The sequence below is a fragment of the Cherax quadricarinatus genome, chromosome 10 (genome assembly GCF_038502225.1).
Source record: "Cherax quadricarinatus isolate ZL_2023a chromosome 10, ASM3850222v1, whole genome shotgun sequence".
Classification (NCBI taxonomy): Eukaryota; Metazoa; Arthropoda; class Malacostraca; order Decapoda; family Parastacidae; genus Cherax; species Cherax quadricarinatus.
This window is the reverse complement of record NC_091301.1, coordinates 16,548,492-16,566,018: the sequence shown is the minus strand read 5'-3', so window position 1 is coordinate 16,566,018 and position 17,527 is coordinate 16,548,492. Positions and strand designations below refer to the sequence as shown.

The 17,527-nt window shown below is 38.8% G+C and overlaps 1 protein-coding gene across 1 annotated transcript in view; it reads right to left on the bottom strand.

The window, feature by feature from the left end:
- Positions 1-17,527, bottom strand: part of ais (DExD-box helicase 52) — a 51,550-nt gene that overhangs the window by 6,816 nt on the left and 27,207 nt on the right. The window contains exons 7-10 of the mRNA XM_070083676.1: positions 13,836-13,939; positions 12,262-12,337; positions 10,437-10,640; positions 1,066-1,156 (exon numbers count right to left, since the gene is read on the bottom strand). Of these exons, the coding sequence (XP_069939777.1) occupies positions 1,066-1,156; positions 10,437-10,640; positions 12,262-12,337; positions 13,836-13,939 (475 nt within the window). The remainder of the gene's footprint in view (positions 1-1,065; positions 1,157-10,436; positions 10,641-12,261; positions 12,338-13,835; positions 13,940-17,527) is intronic.

The window sequence follows — 17,527 nt, the reverse complement described above, 5'->3', positions numbered from 1 at the left end:
ATAATTGTTCGAAGTGGGAGCTGTTCGAAACTCAAGGTACCACTGTATAATATTGTGTAACATACCAGTGCTGTATGACCCTTGTGGGTTTAGTGTTTAAATATGATTATAATAATGTGTAACATACCAATCGGATTTTAGGAACACGTTAAAGTTATACAGAGCAAGTTTGTACGTATAGCAAAAAAATTGCCCTCAACATAAAATACGAATTGAGGCAAAATGTTTGTAACATATATGAATATATTAAATGCATAAAATAGGGTGGATAAGGTAGCAATGTGGCAGGAGTGGCAAATGTGTGGAGTATGTTGCATATTATTAAATGCTGTGAAGAGCTTTTAAGAGAAGAGCAAGTCTTGGAACACTGTTCATTATACAATAGGGAATTATTTTCCAGAAAAGTAGGCCTTAGACTGAGATGTGTGATGTTGCCTTGCTTTCACACAAACTCTCACAATCACTCGATTACAAAGGCACACTATGAAAAAGGATACCCAGAGATGTAGAATCCTTGACTCAGCACTCGACATATTCATCATTTTCAACCAGGACAACTACGTTCACAACATAACTGAGCTGCTTGCCATGAAGTTTCTAGATCATCTTCCCATGTAGCAACATCTCAGAGGAACACAGCAACAGGTATGTCAACCCACACTCAGCACTTGCCTCTTAATCTCCACCTCCCAGTACTCACCTATATATGCTCAACCTTGCTCTCCAGGTCTATCTGTTTGTGACTTGATAATTGTTGGGTGGCATTTGGTAGGCCACTGATATAAAGGAGGAACAGAAGAGAGCCTAGAATACTACCTTAAGATAACTATACATAATATTTGCTGGTCATGCCTCATATTGAAGACAAGAGGAGAATAGATAATGATTTTATATCAAATTGTATCAAATTTTGCTATGCTAAAGTGATTTAAAAAATGAACTATGAAGATGTAACATGGAATAATTAAAAAGTTTCAATTAAAAAAATAATAAAATATTACTTATATGAATTTAATCAATTAGTGTTACATTTCAAATGTTACAAAAGAAGCGTATTGTTCAAACCTTTCGGAAAATATCTCGAAGAGCTAAGAGTTTTCCACTTTCATCCCCGCAGTACATTAAATCTTGCTTCACATCCTCTGATGCAGTATTTCTGAAAGATAATATAACACATTACAGGCTAATTCTAATATTACATGAGTTATTTCAAAGAAACCAATGTAGACTAAATTTAAACAGCCTCCAGGATGAATGTCATCTCATAGTATGGCAGTAAGATCTGTAAAAATGCATGCATGAAACATATTAAGCACATAAGATATTTTTAAAGATTTGATAAGAAAATCAGCAAATCTATTTAAACATAGCAAGTCAAATATTATGTGAAGCAACTGGTCTTTGAGATGTCATAGCAGTCATTAATCTTACATGTTCAAATGGATGTAATGAATGTCAATGTACACTGTATGTACAATATTTAAAATAATATGAACACATATTCCTAGGTAGTAGGTTGGAAGACAGCAACCGCCCAGGGAGATACTACCGTCCTGCCAAGTGAGTGTAAAACGGAAACCTGTAATTGTTTTACATGATGGTAGGATTGCTGGTGTCTTTTTTCCGTCTCATAAACATGCAAGATTTCAGGTACGTCTTGCTACATCTACTTACACTTAGGTCACACTACACATACATGTACAAGCACATATATACACACCCCTCTGGGTTTTCTTCTATTTTCTTTCTAGTTCTTATTCTTGTTCATTTCCTCTTATCTCCATGGGGAAGTGGAACAGAATTCTTCCTCCGTAAGCCATGCGTGTTGTAAGAGGCGACTAAAATGCCGGGAGCAAGGGGCTAGTAACCTCTTCTCCTGTATATATTACTAAATGTAAAAGGAGAAACTTTCGTTTTTCCTTTTGGGCCACCCCGCCTTGGTGGGATACAGCCGGTGTGTTGAAAGAAGAAGAAGAATATATATATATATATATATATATATATATATATATATATATATATATATATATATATATATATACAGTGGACCCCCGGTTAACGATTTTAATCCGTGCAAGAGGGGTAATTGTTATGCGAAATAATCGCTATGTGAATGAATTTTCCCCATGAGAAATAATGGAAATAAAATTAATCCGTGCAAGACACCCAAAAGTATGAAAAAAAAATTTTTTTACATGACACTTACTTTTATTGAAGATCTGGTGATGATTGATGGGATGGGAGGAGGGGAGAGAGAGTGTTAGTGTTTAGAAGGGGAATCCCCTTCCATTAAGACTTGAGGTGGCAAGTCCTTTTCTGGGGTTACTTCCCTTCTTCTTTTAATGCCACTAGGACCAGCTTCAGAGTCACTGGACTTCTTTCGCACAACATATCTGTCCATAGTGGCCTGTACCTCTCGTTCCTTTATGACTTCCCTAAAGTGTTTCACAACATTGTCAGTGTAATAATCACCAGCACGGCTTGCAATAGCTGTGTGAGGGTGATTTTCATCCATGAAGGTTTGCACTTCAAGCCACTTTGCACAGATTTCCTTTATCTTTGTAGTAGGCAACTTCTTCAATTTCTCTCTCCCCTCCTCTGAACCAGTTTCCTCAGGTCTGGCCTCTTGCTGTTGAAGTTGATCTATCAGCTCATAAGTGGTTAGTTCTTCATTGTCCTCCTCCACCAACTCTTCCACATCCTCCCCACTAACCTCCAACCCCAAGGACTTTCCCAATGCCACAATGGATTCCTCAACTGGAATAATCCTCTCAAGTTTAGCCTCAAACCCTTCAAAATCCCTTTTGTCTACACATTCTGGCCACAGTTTCTTCCAAGCAGAGTTCAAGGTCTTCTTAGTCACTCCCTCCCAAGCCTTACCTATAAGGTTTACACAATTGAGGATATTAAAGTGCTCTCTCCAAAACTCTCTTAGAGTCAGTTGAGTTTCTGAGGTCACTACAAAGCACCTTTCAAACAGAGCTTTTGTGTACAGTTTCTTGAAGTTGGAAATGACCTGCTGGTCCATGGGCTGCAGGAGAGGAGTGGTATTAGGAGGCAAAAACTTCACCTTAATGAAGCTCATGTCCCCATAAAGTCGCTCTGCCACGTCTGTAGGATGACCAGGGGCATTGTCTAACACCAGGAGGCACTTAAGGTCTAATTTCTTTTCAGTTAGGTAATCTTTCACATTGGGGGCAAATGCATGGTGTAACCAGTTATAGAAAAAGTCCCTAGTGACCCATGCCTTACTGTTTGCCCTCCACAGCACACACAAATTATCCTTGAGGACATTCTTTTGCCTGAACGCTCTGGGAGTTTCAGAGTGATACACTAATAAAGGCTTAACTTTGCAATCACCACTAGCATTGGCACACATCAACAAAGTAAGCCTGTCTTTCATAGGCTTATGTCCTGGGAGTGCCTTTTCCTCCTGAGTAATGTAGGTCCTGCTTGGCATTTTCTTCCAGAACAGGCCTGTTTCATCACAATTAAACACTTGTTCAGGTTTCAGTCCTTCACTGTCTATGTACTCCTTGAATTCCTGCACATATTTTTCAGCCGCTTTGTGGTCCGAACTGGCAGCCTCACCATGCCTTATCACACTATGGATGCCACTACGCTTCTTAAATCTCTCAAACCAACCTTTGCTGGCCTTAAATTCACTCACATCATCACTAGTTGCAGGCATTTTTTTAATTAAATCCTCATGCAACTTCCTAGCCTTTTCACATATGATCGCTTGAGAGACGCTATCTCCTGCTAGCTGTTTTTCATTTATCCACACCAATAAGAGTCTCTCAACATCTTCCATCACTTGCGATCTTTGTTTCGAAAACACAGTTAAACCTTTGGCAAGAACAGCTTCCTTGATTGTCTTTCTGGTGCCCACAATAGTAGCGATGGTTGATTGGGGTTTCTTGTACAACTTGACTAGGTCGGCGATATGCACTCCACTTTCATACTTATCAATGATCTCTTTCTTCATTTCAATGGGAATTCTCACCCTTATTGGTGTACGGTTGGCACTAGAAGCTTTCTTGGGGCCCATGGTCACTTATTTTCCAGAAACAGCACCGAAAACACTGTAATAATACGAAATATTCCGAGTGTATGCTTGGATGTTACCGCGGAGGCAGGCTGGTAAACAATGGGACGGGCGGCACATGTGAGGCTGGCTGAGGGCGCACATTGGACGCGTCTCGGACGAAAATCGGTGAGCGGGTTTTTAATCGGTATGCGCGGCAAAATTTTTGCGATTAAAGTAAGCGGTATGCGGATTAATCGCTATGTGATGCCATCGTTATGCGGGGGTCCACTGTATATATATATATATATATATATATATATATATATATATATATATATATATATATATATATATACATACATATATATATACACCCCTCTGGGTTTTCTTCTATTTTCTTTCTAGTTCTTGTTCTTGTTTATTTCCTCTTATCTCCATGGAGAAGTGGAACAGAATTCTTCCTCCGTAAGCCATGCGTGTTGTAAGAGGCGACTAAAATGCTGGGAGCAAGGGTCTAGTAACCCCTTCTCCTATATAAATTACTAAATTTAAAAAGAGAAACTTTTGTTTTTCTTTTTGGGCCACCCTGCCTTGGTGGGATACGGCCAGTTTGTTGAAAAAAAATAAAAACTAAAAAAAATAAACACCTATTATACAGTATTTACATATGTAACAGAACAAGTATTTCCTTTACATATGCACACCTCCATACACAACAACACACAATACGTACATTTATTTTTCACATATATAAAGTTATATCCAAATTACACACAAACGTAACTTTTTTTTTTTAACACGTCGGCCATTTCCTATCGAGGCAGAGTGACCTAAAAAGAAAGAAAAACCAAAAAGAAAGAAAAAACTTTCATCATCATTCAAAACTTTCACCATCACTCATACATAATCACTGTCTTTGCAGAGGCTCTCAGATACGACAGTTTAGACATCCCTCCAAACTGCCAATATCCTAAACCCCTCCTTTAAAATGCAGGCATTGTTAGCAGGGCTCAAGTCCTGCTAACCAGTTTCCCTGAATCTCTTCACAAAATATTACCCTGCTCACACTCCAACAGCTCGTCAGGTCCCAAGAACCATTCGTCTCCATTCACTCCTATCTAACATGCTCATGCACGCTTGCTGGAAGTCCAAACCCCTCGCCCACAAAACCTCCTTTATCTTCTCCCTCCAACCTTTTTGGGGATGACCCTACCCTGCCTTCCTTCCCCACAGATTTATTTTTTTTTTTTTATTATCACACTGGCTGATTCCCACCAAGGCAGGGTGGCCCGAAAAAGAAAAACTTTCACCATCATTCACTCCATCATTGTCTTGCCAGAAGGGTGCTTTACACTACAGTTTTTAAACTGCAACATTAACACCCCTCCTTCAGAGTGCAGGCACTGTACTTCCCATCTCCAGGACTCAAGTCCAGTCTGCCAGTTTCCCTGAACCCCTTCATAAATGTTACTTTGCTCACACTCCAACAGCAAGTCTCCATTCACTCCTATCAAACACGCTCACGCATGCCTGCTGGAAGTCCAAGCCCCTCGCACACAAAACCTCCTTTACCCCCTCCCTCCAACCTTTCCTAGGCCGACCCCTACCCCGCCTTCCTTCCACTACAGACTGATACACTCTTGAAGTCACTATATTTCGCTCCATTCTCTCTACATGTCCGAACCACCTCAACAACCCTTCCTCAGCCCTCTGGACAACAGTTTTGGTAATCCCGCACCTCCTCCTAACTTCCAAACTACGAATTCTCTGCATTATATTCACACCACACATTGCCCTCAGACATGACATCTCCACTGCCTCCAGCCTTCTCCTCGCTGCAACATTCATCACCCATGCTTCACACCCATATAAGAGCGTTGGTAAAACTATACTCTCATACATTCCCCTCTTTGCCTCCAAGGACAAAGTTCTTTGTCTCCACAGACTCCTAAGTGCACCACTCACCCTTTTCCCCTCATCAATTCTTTGATTCACCTCATCTTTCAAAGACCCATCCGCTGACACGTCCACTCCCAAATATCTGAATACATTCACCTCCTCCATACTCTCTCCCTCCAATCTGATATCCAATCTTTCATCACCTAATCTTTTTGTTATCCTCATAACCTTACTCTTTCCTGTATTCACTTTTAATTTTCTTCTTTTGCACACCCTACCAAATTCATCCACCAATCTCTGCAACTTCTCTTCAGAATCTCCCAAGAGCACAGTGTCATCAGCAAAGAGCAACTGTGACAACTCCCACTTTGTGTGATTCTTTATCTTTTAACTCCACGCCTCTTGCCAAGACCCTCGCATTTACTTCTCTTACAACCCCATCTATAAATATATTAAACAACCACGGTGACATCACACATCCTTGTCTAAGGCCTACTTTTACTGGGAAATAATTTCCCTCTTTCCTACATACTCTAACTTGAGCCTCACTATCCTCATAAAAACTCTTCACTGCTTTCAGTAGCCTACCTCCTACACCATACACCTGCAACATCTGCCACACTGCCCCCCTATCCACCCTGTCATATGCCTTTTCCAAATCCATAAATGCCACAAAGACCTCTTTAGGCTTATCTAAATACTGTTCACTTATATGTTTCACTGTATACACCTGGTCCACACACCCCCTACCTTTCCTAAAGCCTCCTTGTTCATCTGCTATCCTATTCTCCGTCTTACTCTTAATTCTTTCAATAATAACTCTACCATACACTTTACCAGGTATACTCAACAGACTTATCCCCCTATAATTTTTGCACTCTCTTTTGTCCCCTTTGCCTTTATACAAAGGAACTATGCATGCTCTCTGCCAATCCCTAGGTACCTTATCCTCTTCCATACATTTATTAAATAACTGCACCAACCACTCCAAAACTATATCCCCACCTGCTTTTAACATTTCTATCTTTATCCCATCAATCCCGGCTGCCTTACCCCCTTTCATTTTACCTACTGCCTCACAAACTTCCCCCACACTCACAACTGGCTCTTCCTCACTCCTACAAGATGTTATTCCTCCTTGCCCTATACACAAAATCACAGCTTCCCTATCTTCATCAACATTTAACATTTCCTCAAAATATTCCCTCCCTCTTCCCAATACCTCTAACTCTCCATTTAATAACTCTCCTCTTCTATTTTTAACTGACAAATCCATTTGTTCTCTAGGCTTTCTTAACTTGTTAATCTCACTCCAAAACTTTTTCTTATTTTCAACAAAATTTGTTGATAACATCTCACCCACTCTCTCATTTGCTCTCTTTTTACATTGCTTCACCACTCTCTTAACCTCTCTCTTTTTCTCCATATACTCTTCCCTCCTTGCATCACTTCTACTTTGCAAAAACTTCTCATATGCTAACTTTTTCATTCCACCAATTGCTCCTCTTCCCTCCAGCACCCACTTTCCTGTAACCACAAACTTCTGCTGAACACTCTAACACTACATTTTTAAACCTACCCCATACCTCTTCAACCCCATTTCCTATGCTCTCATTAGCCCATCTATCCTCCAATAGCTGTTTATATCTTACCCTAACTGCCTCCTCTTTTAGTTTATAAACCTTCACCTCTCTCTTCCCTGATGCTTCTATTCTCCTTGTATCCCATCTACCTTTTACTCTCAGTGTAGCTACAACTAGAAAGTGATCTGATATATCTGTGGCCCCTCTATAAACATGTACATCCTGAAGTCTACTCGTCTTTTATCTACCAATACATAATCCAACAAACTACTGTCATTTCGCCCTACATCATATCTTGTATACTTATTTATCCTCTTTTTCTTAAAATATGTATTACCTATAACTAAACCCCTTTCTATACAAAGTTCAATCAAAGGGCTCCCATTATCATTTACACCTGGCACCCGAAACTTACCTACCACACCCTCTCTAAAAGTTTCTCCTACTTTAGCATTCAGATCCCTTACCACAATGACTCTCTCACTTGGTTCAAAGGCTCCTATACATTCACTTAACATCTCCCAAAATCTCTCTCTCTCCTCTACATTCCTCTCTTCTCCAGGTGCATACACGCTTATTATGACCCACTTTTCGCATCCAACCTTTACTTTAATCCACATAATTCTTGAATTTACACATTCATATTCTCTTTTCTCCTTCCATAACTGATCCTTCAACATTACTGCTACCCCTTCCTTTGCTCTAACTCTCTCAGATACTCCAGATTTAATCCCATTTATTTCCCCCCACCGAAACTCCCCTACCCCCTTCAGCTCTGTTTCGCTTAGGGCCAGGACATCCAACTTCTTTTCATTCATAACATCAGCAATCATCTGTTTCTTGTCATCCGCACTACATCCACGCACATTCAAGCATCCCAGTTTTATAAAGTTTTCTTCTCTTTTTTAGTAAATGTCTACAGGAGAAGGGGTTACTAGCCCATTGCTCCCGGCATTTTAGTCGCCTCATCCGACACGCATGGCTTACGGAGGAAAGATTCTTTTCCACTTCCCCATGGACAATAGAAGAAATAAGGAAGAACAAGAGCTATTTAGAAAAAGGAGAAAAACCTAGATGTAAATATATATATGCATGTGCGTGTTTGTGAAGTGTGACCAAAGTATAAGTAGGAGTAGCAAGATATCCCTGTTTTCTAGCATGTTTATGAGACAGAAAAAGAAACCAGCAATCCTACCATCATGCAAAACAGTTACAGGTTTCTGCTTCACAGTCATCTGGCAGGACAGTAGTACTTCCCTGGGTGGTTGCTGTCTACCAACCTACTACCTACTACAGATTTATATGCTCTCCAAAGTCATTCTACTTTCTTCCATTCTCTCTAAATGACCAAACCATCTCAACAGCCCCTTTTCAGCCCTCTGACTAATACTTTCAATAACTCCACACCTCTTCCTAATTTCCACACTACAAATTCTCTGAAATATATTTACACCACACATTGTCTTTACACCCAACATCTCTATTGCCTCCAGCTGTCTCCTTGCTGCAGCATTTACAACATATGCTTCACACCCATATAAGAGTGTTGGTACCACTATACTCTCGTACATACTCTTCTTTGCCTCCATCATTAACGTTCTTTGTCTCCACAGATACCTCAATGCACTACTCACCTTTTTTCCTTTATCAATTCTATGGATAACCTCATCCTTCATAAACCCATCTGCTGACAAGTCAACATAGATATATTTAAGATGTTTTATAGTGTATTTTATACTTCTGTTTTAACATACTCATTCAATATAATTAACCTATTTATAAAAAATGGAACTAATTTAAAGCACTGCAATAATTTAAGTACTGAGGGAAGAATTTGATATGTATAGTATTTCAGTTACACCAGCAAATTCTTAAACAGTGGCAGGGGCAGTAGGAACTTCAACTTTAGCCAGCTGCTTAATCAATATTTCAGAGAATATGGAAGAGGTGAATGTATTCAGATATTTGGGAGTGGACGTGTCAGCAGGTGGGACTATGAATGATGAGGTGAATCATAGAATTGACAAGGGAAAAAAGGTGAGTGGTGCACTGAGGACTTTGTGGAGACAATGAATTTTATCCATGGATGCAAAGAGAGGAATGTATGAGAGTATAGTTAAACCAAGGCTCTTAAATGGGTGTGAAGCATGGGTGGTGAATGCTGCAACAAGGAGAAGGGTGGAGGCAGTGGAGATATCGTACCTGAGGGCAATGTGTGGTGTGAATGTAATGCAGAGAATCCGTAGTTTGGAGATTAGGAGGAGGAGCAGGATTACCAAAGCTATTACCCAGAGGGCTGAGGAGGGGTTATTGAGGTGGTTCGGACATGAAGAGATGATGGAACAAAATAGAATAACTTGGAGGGTGTATACATCTGTAGTGAAGGGAAGGTGGGGTAGGGGTTGGCCTAGGGAAGGTTGGAGGGAGGGGGTAAAAGTCTTGTGCGCGAGAGGCTTGGACTTCCAGCAAGCATGCATGAGCATATTAGATAGGAGCGAATGGAGACAAATGGTTTTTAGGACTTGACGTGCTGTTGGAGTGTGAGCAAAGTAACATTTATGAAGGGATTCAGGGAAACCTGCAGGCCGGACTTGAGTCCTGGAGATAGGAAGTACAATGCCTGCACTCTGAAGGAAGGGTGTTAATGTTGCAGTTTTATAACTGTAGTGTGAGTGCATATCTGGCAAGATGGTGATAGAGTGAATGATGATGAATTTTTTTTTTTTTTTTGGGGGGGGGGGGGGGGCCCCCTACCTTGGTGGAAAATGGCCGATGTGTTTATAAAATAAAAAAAAACTAACTGTATATTAATTTTCAGGGAGAGGAATTAACTGCTTGAAAATATTAATTTCAACAGAGCAAGAAGAAAAAACTACTACAAAATAAGGATACAAATAAAATGTTAAAATTTTTCACTAACTTACCTGAGGCCTACTGATACCATAGCAACATTATCAAGGTTTAGTTTGCACCAATGTTGAACTTCGTGGGCAAACGTCGCAGAAAACAAAGCTCTTTTAATATTGGGTCCAGTGCAGGCTTGGTACACTGCTGCCAACTGGTCTCTGAAGCCATGCACTCCTGCTTCGAATAAACGATCACTCTCATCCACGATAAGCCATTCCACTCTTTTAGAAAAATAATAGGACAGAGATGAAATTCCACAATTTTTTTTGTTTTTAATATAATATAAATACAACAAATTTCTCAAAACCTCTTAATAGCTCAGTGACTACAGGTTTTAATAAAAAAATTCATTTTAAAGTTTAATAACTGGAAACTTGAATAATAGCAAAATCTCAATTCTTTCTCCTTTTTAAACAGTGTTAAGTCCCTTGCATGTTCATTAGGTATACTGTATTCATACAGAATACATCTTTCAATGTAGTCCAGCTTTCTCTGAATGTATCCTGTACTGCACAATTTTTTTCATTACCCCAGCAATCGTATTCCACCATGGCAGAGTGGCCCCAAACCAGGAAACACATCCAGGTTTCATTCTTATCAACTTTCAACAAATAAAATTAAAAGAAGGAGAAAGGAATAAGGGAAATATTACAAGACTGAAAGTAAGACTGTGATTAAAACAGAAAAATAAAGGAGATAAAGTAATAGAGACAACAAAAGTATGTTTGGTCTGCTACTGAAATAAATGTAGATGTACTTCTGTAATATGAACATGCTAATTACAAATATAAAGTTGAAAATGAGCTAGTATGTCTGGATTTTTGGTTATTGGAAAATATAATTTCAAGAAATGTTTATTCATAAATCATGTTCCATCAAAATTTATAACACAGGTAACATAACGAGTCATTAGAAACTTATTTCCTATTATAAAGTACCTACTAAAGAGTGCCTCAAGGACTTTAAATATATTCTCACTTTAAGCAGAAAATACAGTGGACCCCTGGTTTACGATCAGCTCCCAATGCGACCAATTATGTAAGTGCGTTTGTATGTGTATGTTTGGGGATCTGAAATGGACTAATCTAATTCACAATATTCCTTATGGGAACAAATTCGGTCAGTACTGGCACCTGAACATATTTCTGGAATGAAATAATATCATAAACCAGGGGTCCACTGTACTTAAAAATGTTTTAAGCATTGGCTTTATGCTTATGACTAACAGTGGGAGCTCTCTGAAGAAACCAACAGTAGTTGGTTGCTGGGACCGAAATGCCCCTGATAGCATACCTCTATTGTACTGACATTCAGATGAAGCTTTTCACCATGCTCATCACTAACACCACCAAGACTGGATGGAAATAGGTTCAGGAGTGTATGAATAAAGTGCATTTTCAGGGAGCAACCCAGTGCTCTACAGGCCTCTACCATATTTTGCACTGTGTATTCTCTGCCTTCCTAGAAAGTTTTGGACAACATGTCTGAAGGCTTTTCATGCAGCCAGCTCCAGTGGGTCACTTTTGATAAGACTGGGTCGGATAGCAGTTCATGTATATGTGGCCCAACAAATACTCCTGTCTAGAGTTTTGCGTTGGTTAAAACTCCTCTGAATTATTCCTTATGGTAAAGAAATCCTGCACCTTCACCATCCACAGCTTTCACAAGGTTTTTCACGTAACATAAAACCACAGGTGTTGTCAATATGTTACATGATGGGTTAATTCTGACTTCAGATTTCTTTCAGCATACTAAAATAATCTAAAAGGCTTTCATTCACTAAAGTAGCAAATTTATTGTTGTCCTGTGTGAGAATACTCTTTACTCACTGTCAACACTTACTTTGATAAACTGAGCGGTAGACCATCATGTTCCTGCAGGAGGTATATTAAACGGTTTGGTGTTGTGACAAGCACATCTGAAAATAAATTTATTACTAATGACCCTGTTCTTTCCTTCACTGTATTTCATGGTGAAGTTACTCACACAAAAATAAATGATCATATGAACATATGAGTTTTATTTTAAAAAAGTCTTGTATAATACAAGTAATGTATACTGGATATAATGTGTTTGTTCAATCTTTATGATTGCCTAGATTCCTACTTTCATTAAATGGGAAGGCACAAGTCCCTCAAGAAGAATGAATAACTGTGGTAGAATGAGAGAGTCCAAAATTCAATAGTACTTAATCTTTCTTTCTTTCAACATACCAGCCATATCCCACCGAGATGGGGTGGCCCAAAAGAAAAAACTAAAGTTTCTCCTTTTAAATTTAGTAGTATATACAGGAGAAGGGGTTACTAGCCCCTTGCTCCCGGCATTTTAGTCGCCTCTTACGACACGCATGGCTTACAGAGGAAGAATTCTGTTCCACTTCCCCATGGAGATAAGAGGAAATAAACAAGAACAAGAATAAGAAAGAAAATAGAAGAAAACCCAGAGGGGTGTGTATATATATGCTTGTACACGTATGTGTAGTGTGACCTAAGTGTAAGTAGAAGTGGGAAGACGTACCTGTAATTTTGCATATTTATGAGACAGACAAAAGACACCAGGAATCCTACCATCATGTAAAACAATTACAGGCTTTCGTTTTACATTCACTTGGCAGGACGGTAGTACCTCCCTGGGCGGTTGCTGTCTACCAACCTACTACCTACAATAGTACTTAATATAAGGACATTTAAAAAATTTACTTATCTACAACAATTTCAAATATGAAACAGAATTATTTAAGAACAAAAAAGGTTGACATACTACGAGTTTATGCTTAGTAGATTCAGCAATGGATTACAGTAATTTTATTATTATTATTATTATTATTACATTAATGGGAAGTGCAAAACCTGTAGGGGGTCATACAGCACCTGAAGAATGATCTAAAGAAGGAGAGAGCAGCTTCAATTCCCTAGAACAAGAGCTTTTCACCAGTATCAAATTACCCCCTTGAGGGTACAGTAACTGTTAAGAGTTCAACAGACTTTGCAGTTTTGAAACTCCTCAAAGGACATTCCTTGAGACCAGAGGTTCTTGATCTAAGAAATCAGACTTGTGGTCTCCTTCCTAGGATCAAACCTGAAAGTCTCCCATTACCCCCCCCCCCAAGTCCTGTATGACCCTCTGAGTTTAGTGCCCCCCTACAAATATAATAATAATACTAATAATAATCTGTGGTTTTATCAGTCTCATCTACACCTCTAAACAAGCCAAACAAAGGAGATTGTCTCATGGTTGCATTTTATCTGCACGTCAGCACACCTACCATTATATATAGAATAAGGCAAATTAGATGTGCTTCAGTCGCTTGCATGACCTTGGAGGAAAAAATTCTGTTCAACATTCACAATAATCCCTTAGGAGATATCTACATATGATCTGCTGGTAAAATAAAAATGAATTTAAGAGCTACTTACCAAACTTCTGAGAAGACTGAGGGCCAAATTTCTCCCGGGCTTTGCTGACATTACTAATGATGAATGCACGTATTCCCAGCCCTTCAGCAAGCCTCACACATTCCCTGGAAATTCAATAACGTCAGACACACTAAGAGCTGTACTACAGCTTACATGGTGTGTATGTTCCTAGGTCCCATGCATATAAAACATTTTTCTCTTACAATTTGAAAAAATCTACTTTATTTTTTTTTTTTAACAAGTCGGCCATCTCTCACCGAGGCAGGGTGACCCAAAAAGAAAGAAAATCCCCAAAAAGAAAATACTTTCATCATCATTCAACACTTTCACCTCACTCACACATAATCACTGTTTTTGCAGAGGTGCTCAGAACACAACAGTTTAGAAGCATATACATGTACATATAAAGATACACGACGTATCCCTCCAAACTGCTAATATCCCGAACCCCTCCTTTAGGGTGCAGGCATTGTACTTCCCATTTCCAAGTCTCAAGTCCGGCTATATAAAAATAACCGGTTTCCCTGAATCCCTTCACTAAATATTACCCTGCTCACACTCCAACAGATCGTCAGGTCCCAAATACCATTTGTTTCCATTCACTCCTATCGAATATGCTCATGCACACCTGCTGGAAGTCCAAGCCCCTCGCCCACAAAACCTCCCTTACCCCTTCCTTCCAATCTTTTCAAGGACAACCCCTACCCCGCTTTCCTTCCCCTACAGATTTATACGCTCTCCATGTCATTCTACTTTGATCCATTCTCTCTAAGTGACCAAACCACCTCAACAACCCCTCTTCAGCCCTCTGACTAATACTTTTATTAACTCCACACCTTCTCCTAATTTCCACACCCCGAATTTTCTGCATAATATTTACACCACGCATTGCCCTTAGACACGACATCTCCACTGCCTCCAACTGTCTCCTTGCTGCTGCATTCACAACCCAAGCTTCACATCCATATAAGAGTGTTGGTACTACTGTACTATACTTTCATACATTCCCTTCTTTGCCTCCATAGATAACGTTTTTTGTCTCCACATATACCTCAATGCACCACCTTTTTTCCCTCATCAATTCTATGATTAACCTCATCCTTCATAAATCATCCACCGACACGTCAACTCCCAAGTATCTGAAAACATTCACTTCTTTCATACTCCTCCCCAATTTGATATCCAATTTTTCTTTATCTAAATCATTTGATACCCTCATCACCTTACTCTTTTCTATGTTCGCTTTCAACTTTCTACCTTTACACACACTCTCAAACTCATCCACTAACCTTTGCAATTTTTCTTTAGAATCTCCCATAAGCACAGTATCATCAGCAAAAAGCAACTGTGTCAATTCCCATTTTGTATTTAACTCTGCATAATTTAATCCCACCCCTCTCCTGAACACCCTAGCATTTACTTCTTTTACAACCCCATATATAAATATATTAAACAACCATGGTGACATTACACATCCCTGTCTAAGACCTACTTTTACCAGGAAGTAGTCTCCCTCTCTTCTACACACCCTAACCTGAGCCTCACTATCCTCATAAAAACTCTTTACAGCATTTAGCAGCTTACCACCTATTCCATATACTTGCAACATCTGCCACATTGCTCCCCTATCCACTCTATTATATGCCTTTTCTAAATCCATAACTGCAATAAAAACTTCCCTACCTTTATCTAAATACTGTTCACATAAATGCTTCAACGTAAACACTTGTTTATTTTGTTTATTTTTATTTACAATTACTACTCTGTAGTTACTTTCTTAAATTCTTCTTTCTTCAACAAACCAGCCATATATAACTGAGGCAGGGTGGCTCAAAAAGAAAAACAAAAGTTTCTCTTTTTAACTTCAGCAATGTATATAGGAAAAGGGGTTACTAGCCCCTTGCTCCTGGCATTTTAGTCGCCTCTTATGACACGCATGGCTTAACCCTTTGACTGTTTTCGACGTATAAATACGTCTTACGAGCCAATGTTTCTGACGTATATATACTCAATAATTCTAGCGGCTTCAAATCAAGCGGGAGAAAGCTGGTAGGCCCACATGTGAGAGAATGGGTCTGTGTGGTCAGTGTGCACCACATAAAAAAAAATCCTGCAGCACACATTGCGTAATGAGAAAAAAATAACTCTGATCGTTTTTTTGGAGTGTATTTTCGTATAGTATTTATCGTTGTATTCGCGTTTTCATGGTCTTAGGTGATAAAATGGAAAACATATTACAGAAATAGAGATGATTTTCATTACTTTGACGATGAAAACGACTTTAAAACTGAGCTCAAAGTAGCGGAAATGTTCGATTTTTACCAATGTTCAGGAGTAAATAAATCACACCACACGTCCAATACACGTAAACTGGGGAGTCTAATATTCTTTCACTAGTGCACTGATATTATTTATACCATTTTTACAATAATGCAGTAGTCTGCATAACAGTAAATTTTGTATTTTTTTGTATGAATAAAAAATCAAAATAGAAAGCAATAATAATATAAGGGGGGCCTAGAGATGTGACTAATGAACAGAGCATATGTTATTTTAGTGCCACGAATGTCTACCTTGTTTATTCTGGACCCTATTTTGAAATTGGCATCTTTTTTAGTTTGCGTGAAATTGGCCAAATTGCCAATTTCTGACCACTATATTGGGTAGTCCAAATTAGTAAATGGGAGGTTTCTTGTACTCAGCTGATAGATAAAATGGAGTTCTAAAGAAATAGCTATGAGTTTGGTCAACTGGAACAATGGAATTGGTTGAAAATAGGGCTCAAAGTCGGCGAAATCGCCGATACGCATATGTCGCCGAGACCGCTAACTTCGCGGGAGCATAATTCCATGAGTTTTCGACCAAATTTCGAACTTTTGGTGTCATTACCATCGGGAAAAGATTCTCTATCATTTCATAAGAAAAAATAATTTTTTTTTTTTCAAAAATTGAGCTACATAGAATGACAGTTTCAGAAAGGGGCCTGAAACAGTCAAAGGGTTAAGGAGGAAGAATTCTGTTCCACTTCCCCATGGAGATAAGCAGAAATAAACAAGAATTAATAAGAAAATAGAAGAAAACCCATTATTCTCTGCAAATGGTGAAGAGTAAGTCTGAAAACTGAGAACGATCTGCCTATTATTTTATTTTTGGCAATTGATGAATAAGGTAAAAAAAAAAAAGCAGCTAAATGCTATAGAGGGTAAACAGATAATGACAACAAAAATACAATGTACATAATGAAGATGCACGTTCAGCGGGGAATAACTGTACTATGATACTCATGAGCAGAGTTGCTTATAATACTGCAGACAGTTTATACCTTAAGGCTAATCATTTATGGATATACCTTAAGGCTGATCATTTATGGATATACCTTAAGGTTGATCATTTATGGATATATGTACCTTAAGGCTGATCATTTATAGATATATGTACCTTAAGGCTGATCATTTATGGATATAAATTTCTATGATTATCTTTTATTAAGTGATTGAAAGAACTGTAAGGATGTGCTGATGCCCCCAGAATTTTTAAAATGATGGGCCATTTACTAAAAAAAAATGACTGCACATGAAAAGTACCTTGATAAGAATTAGAAATTTAATGAGCCCTTTTTTTTTATTTGAACTCTATGCATCCTCACTGTCTTACCATATAGCCATTTTCAACAAATTTTACAGAGAATGAGA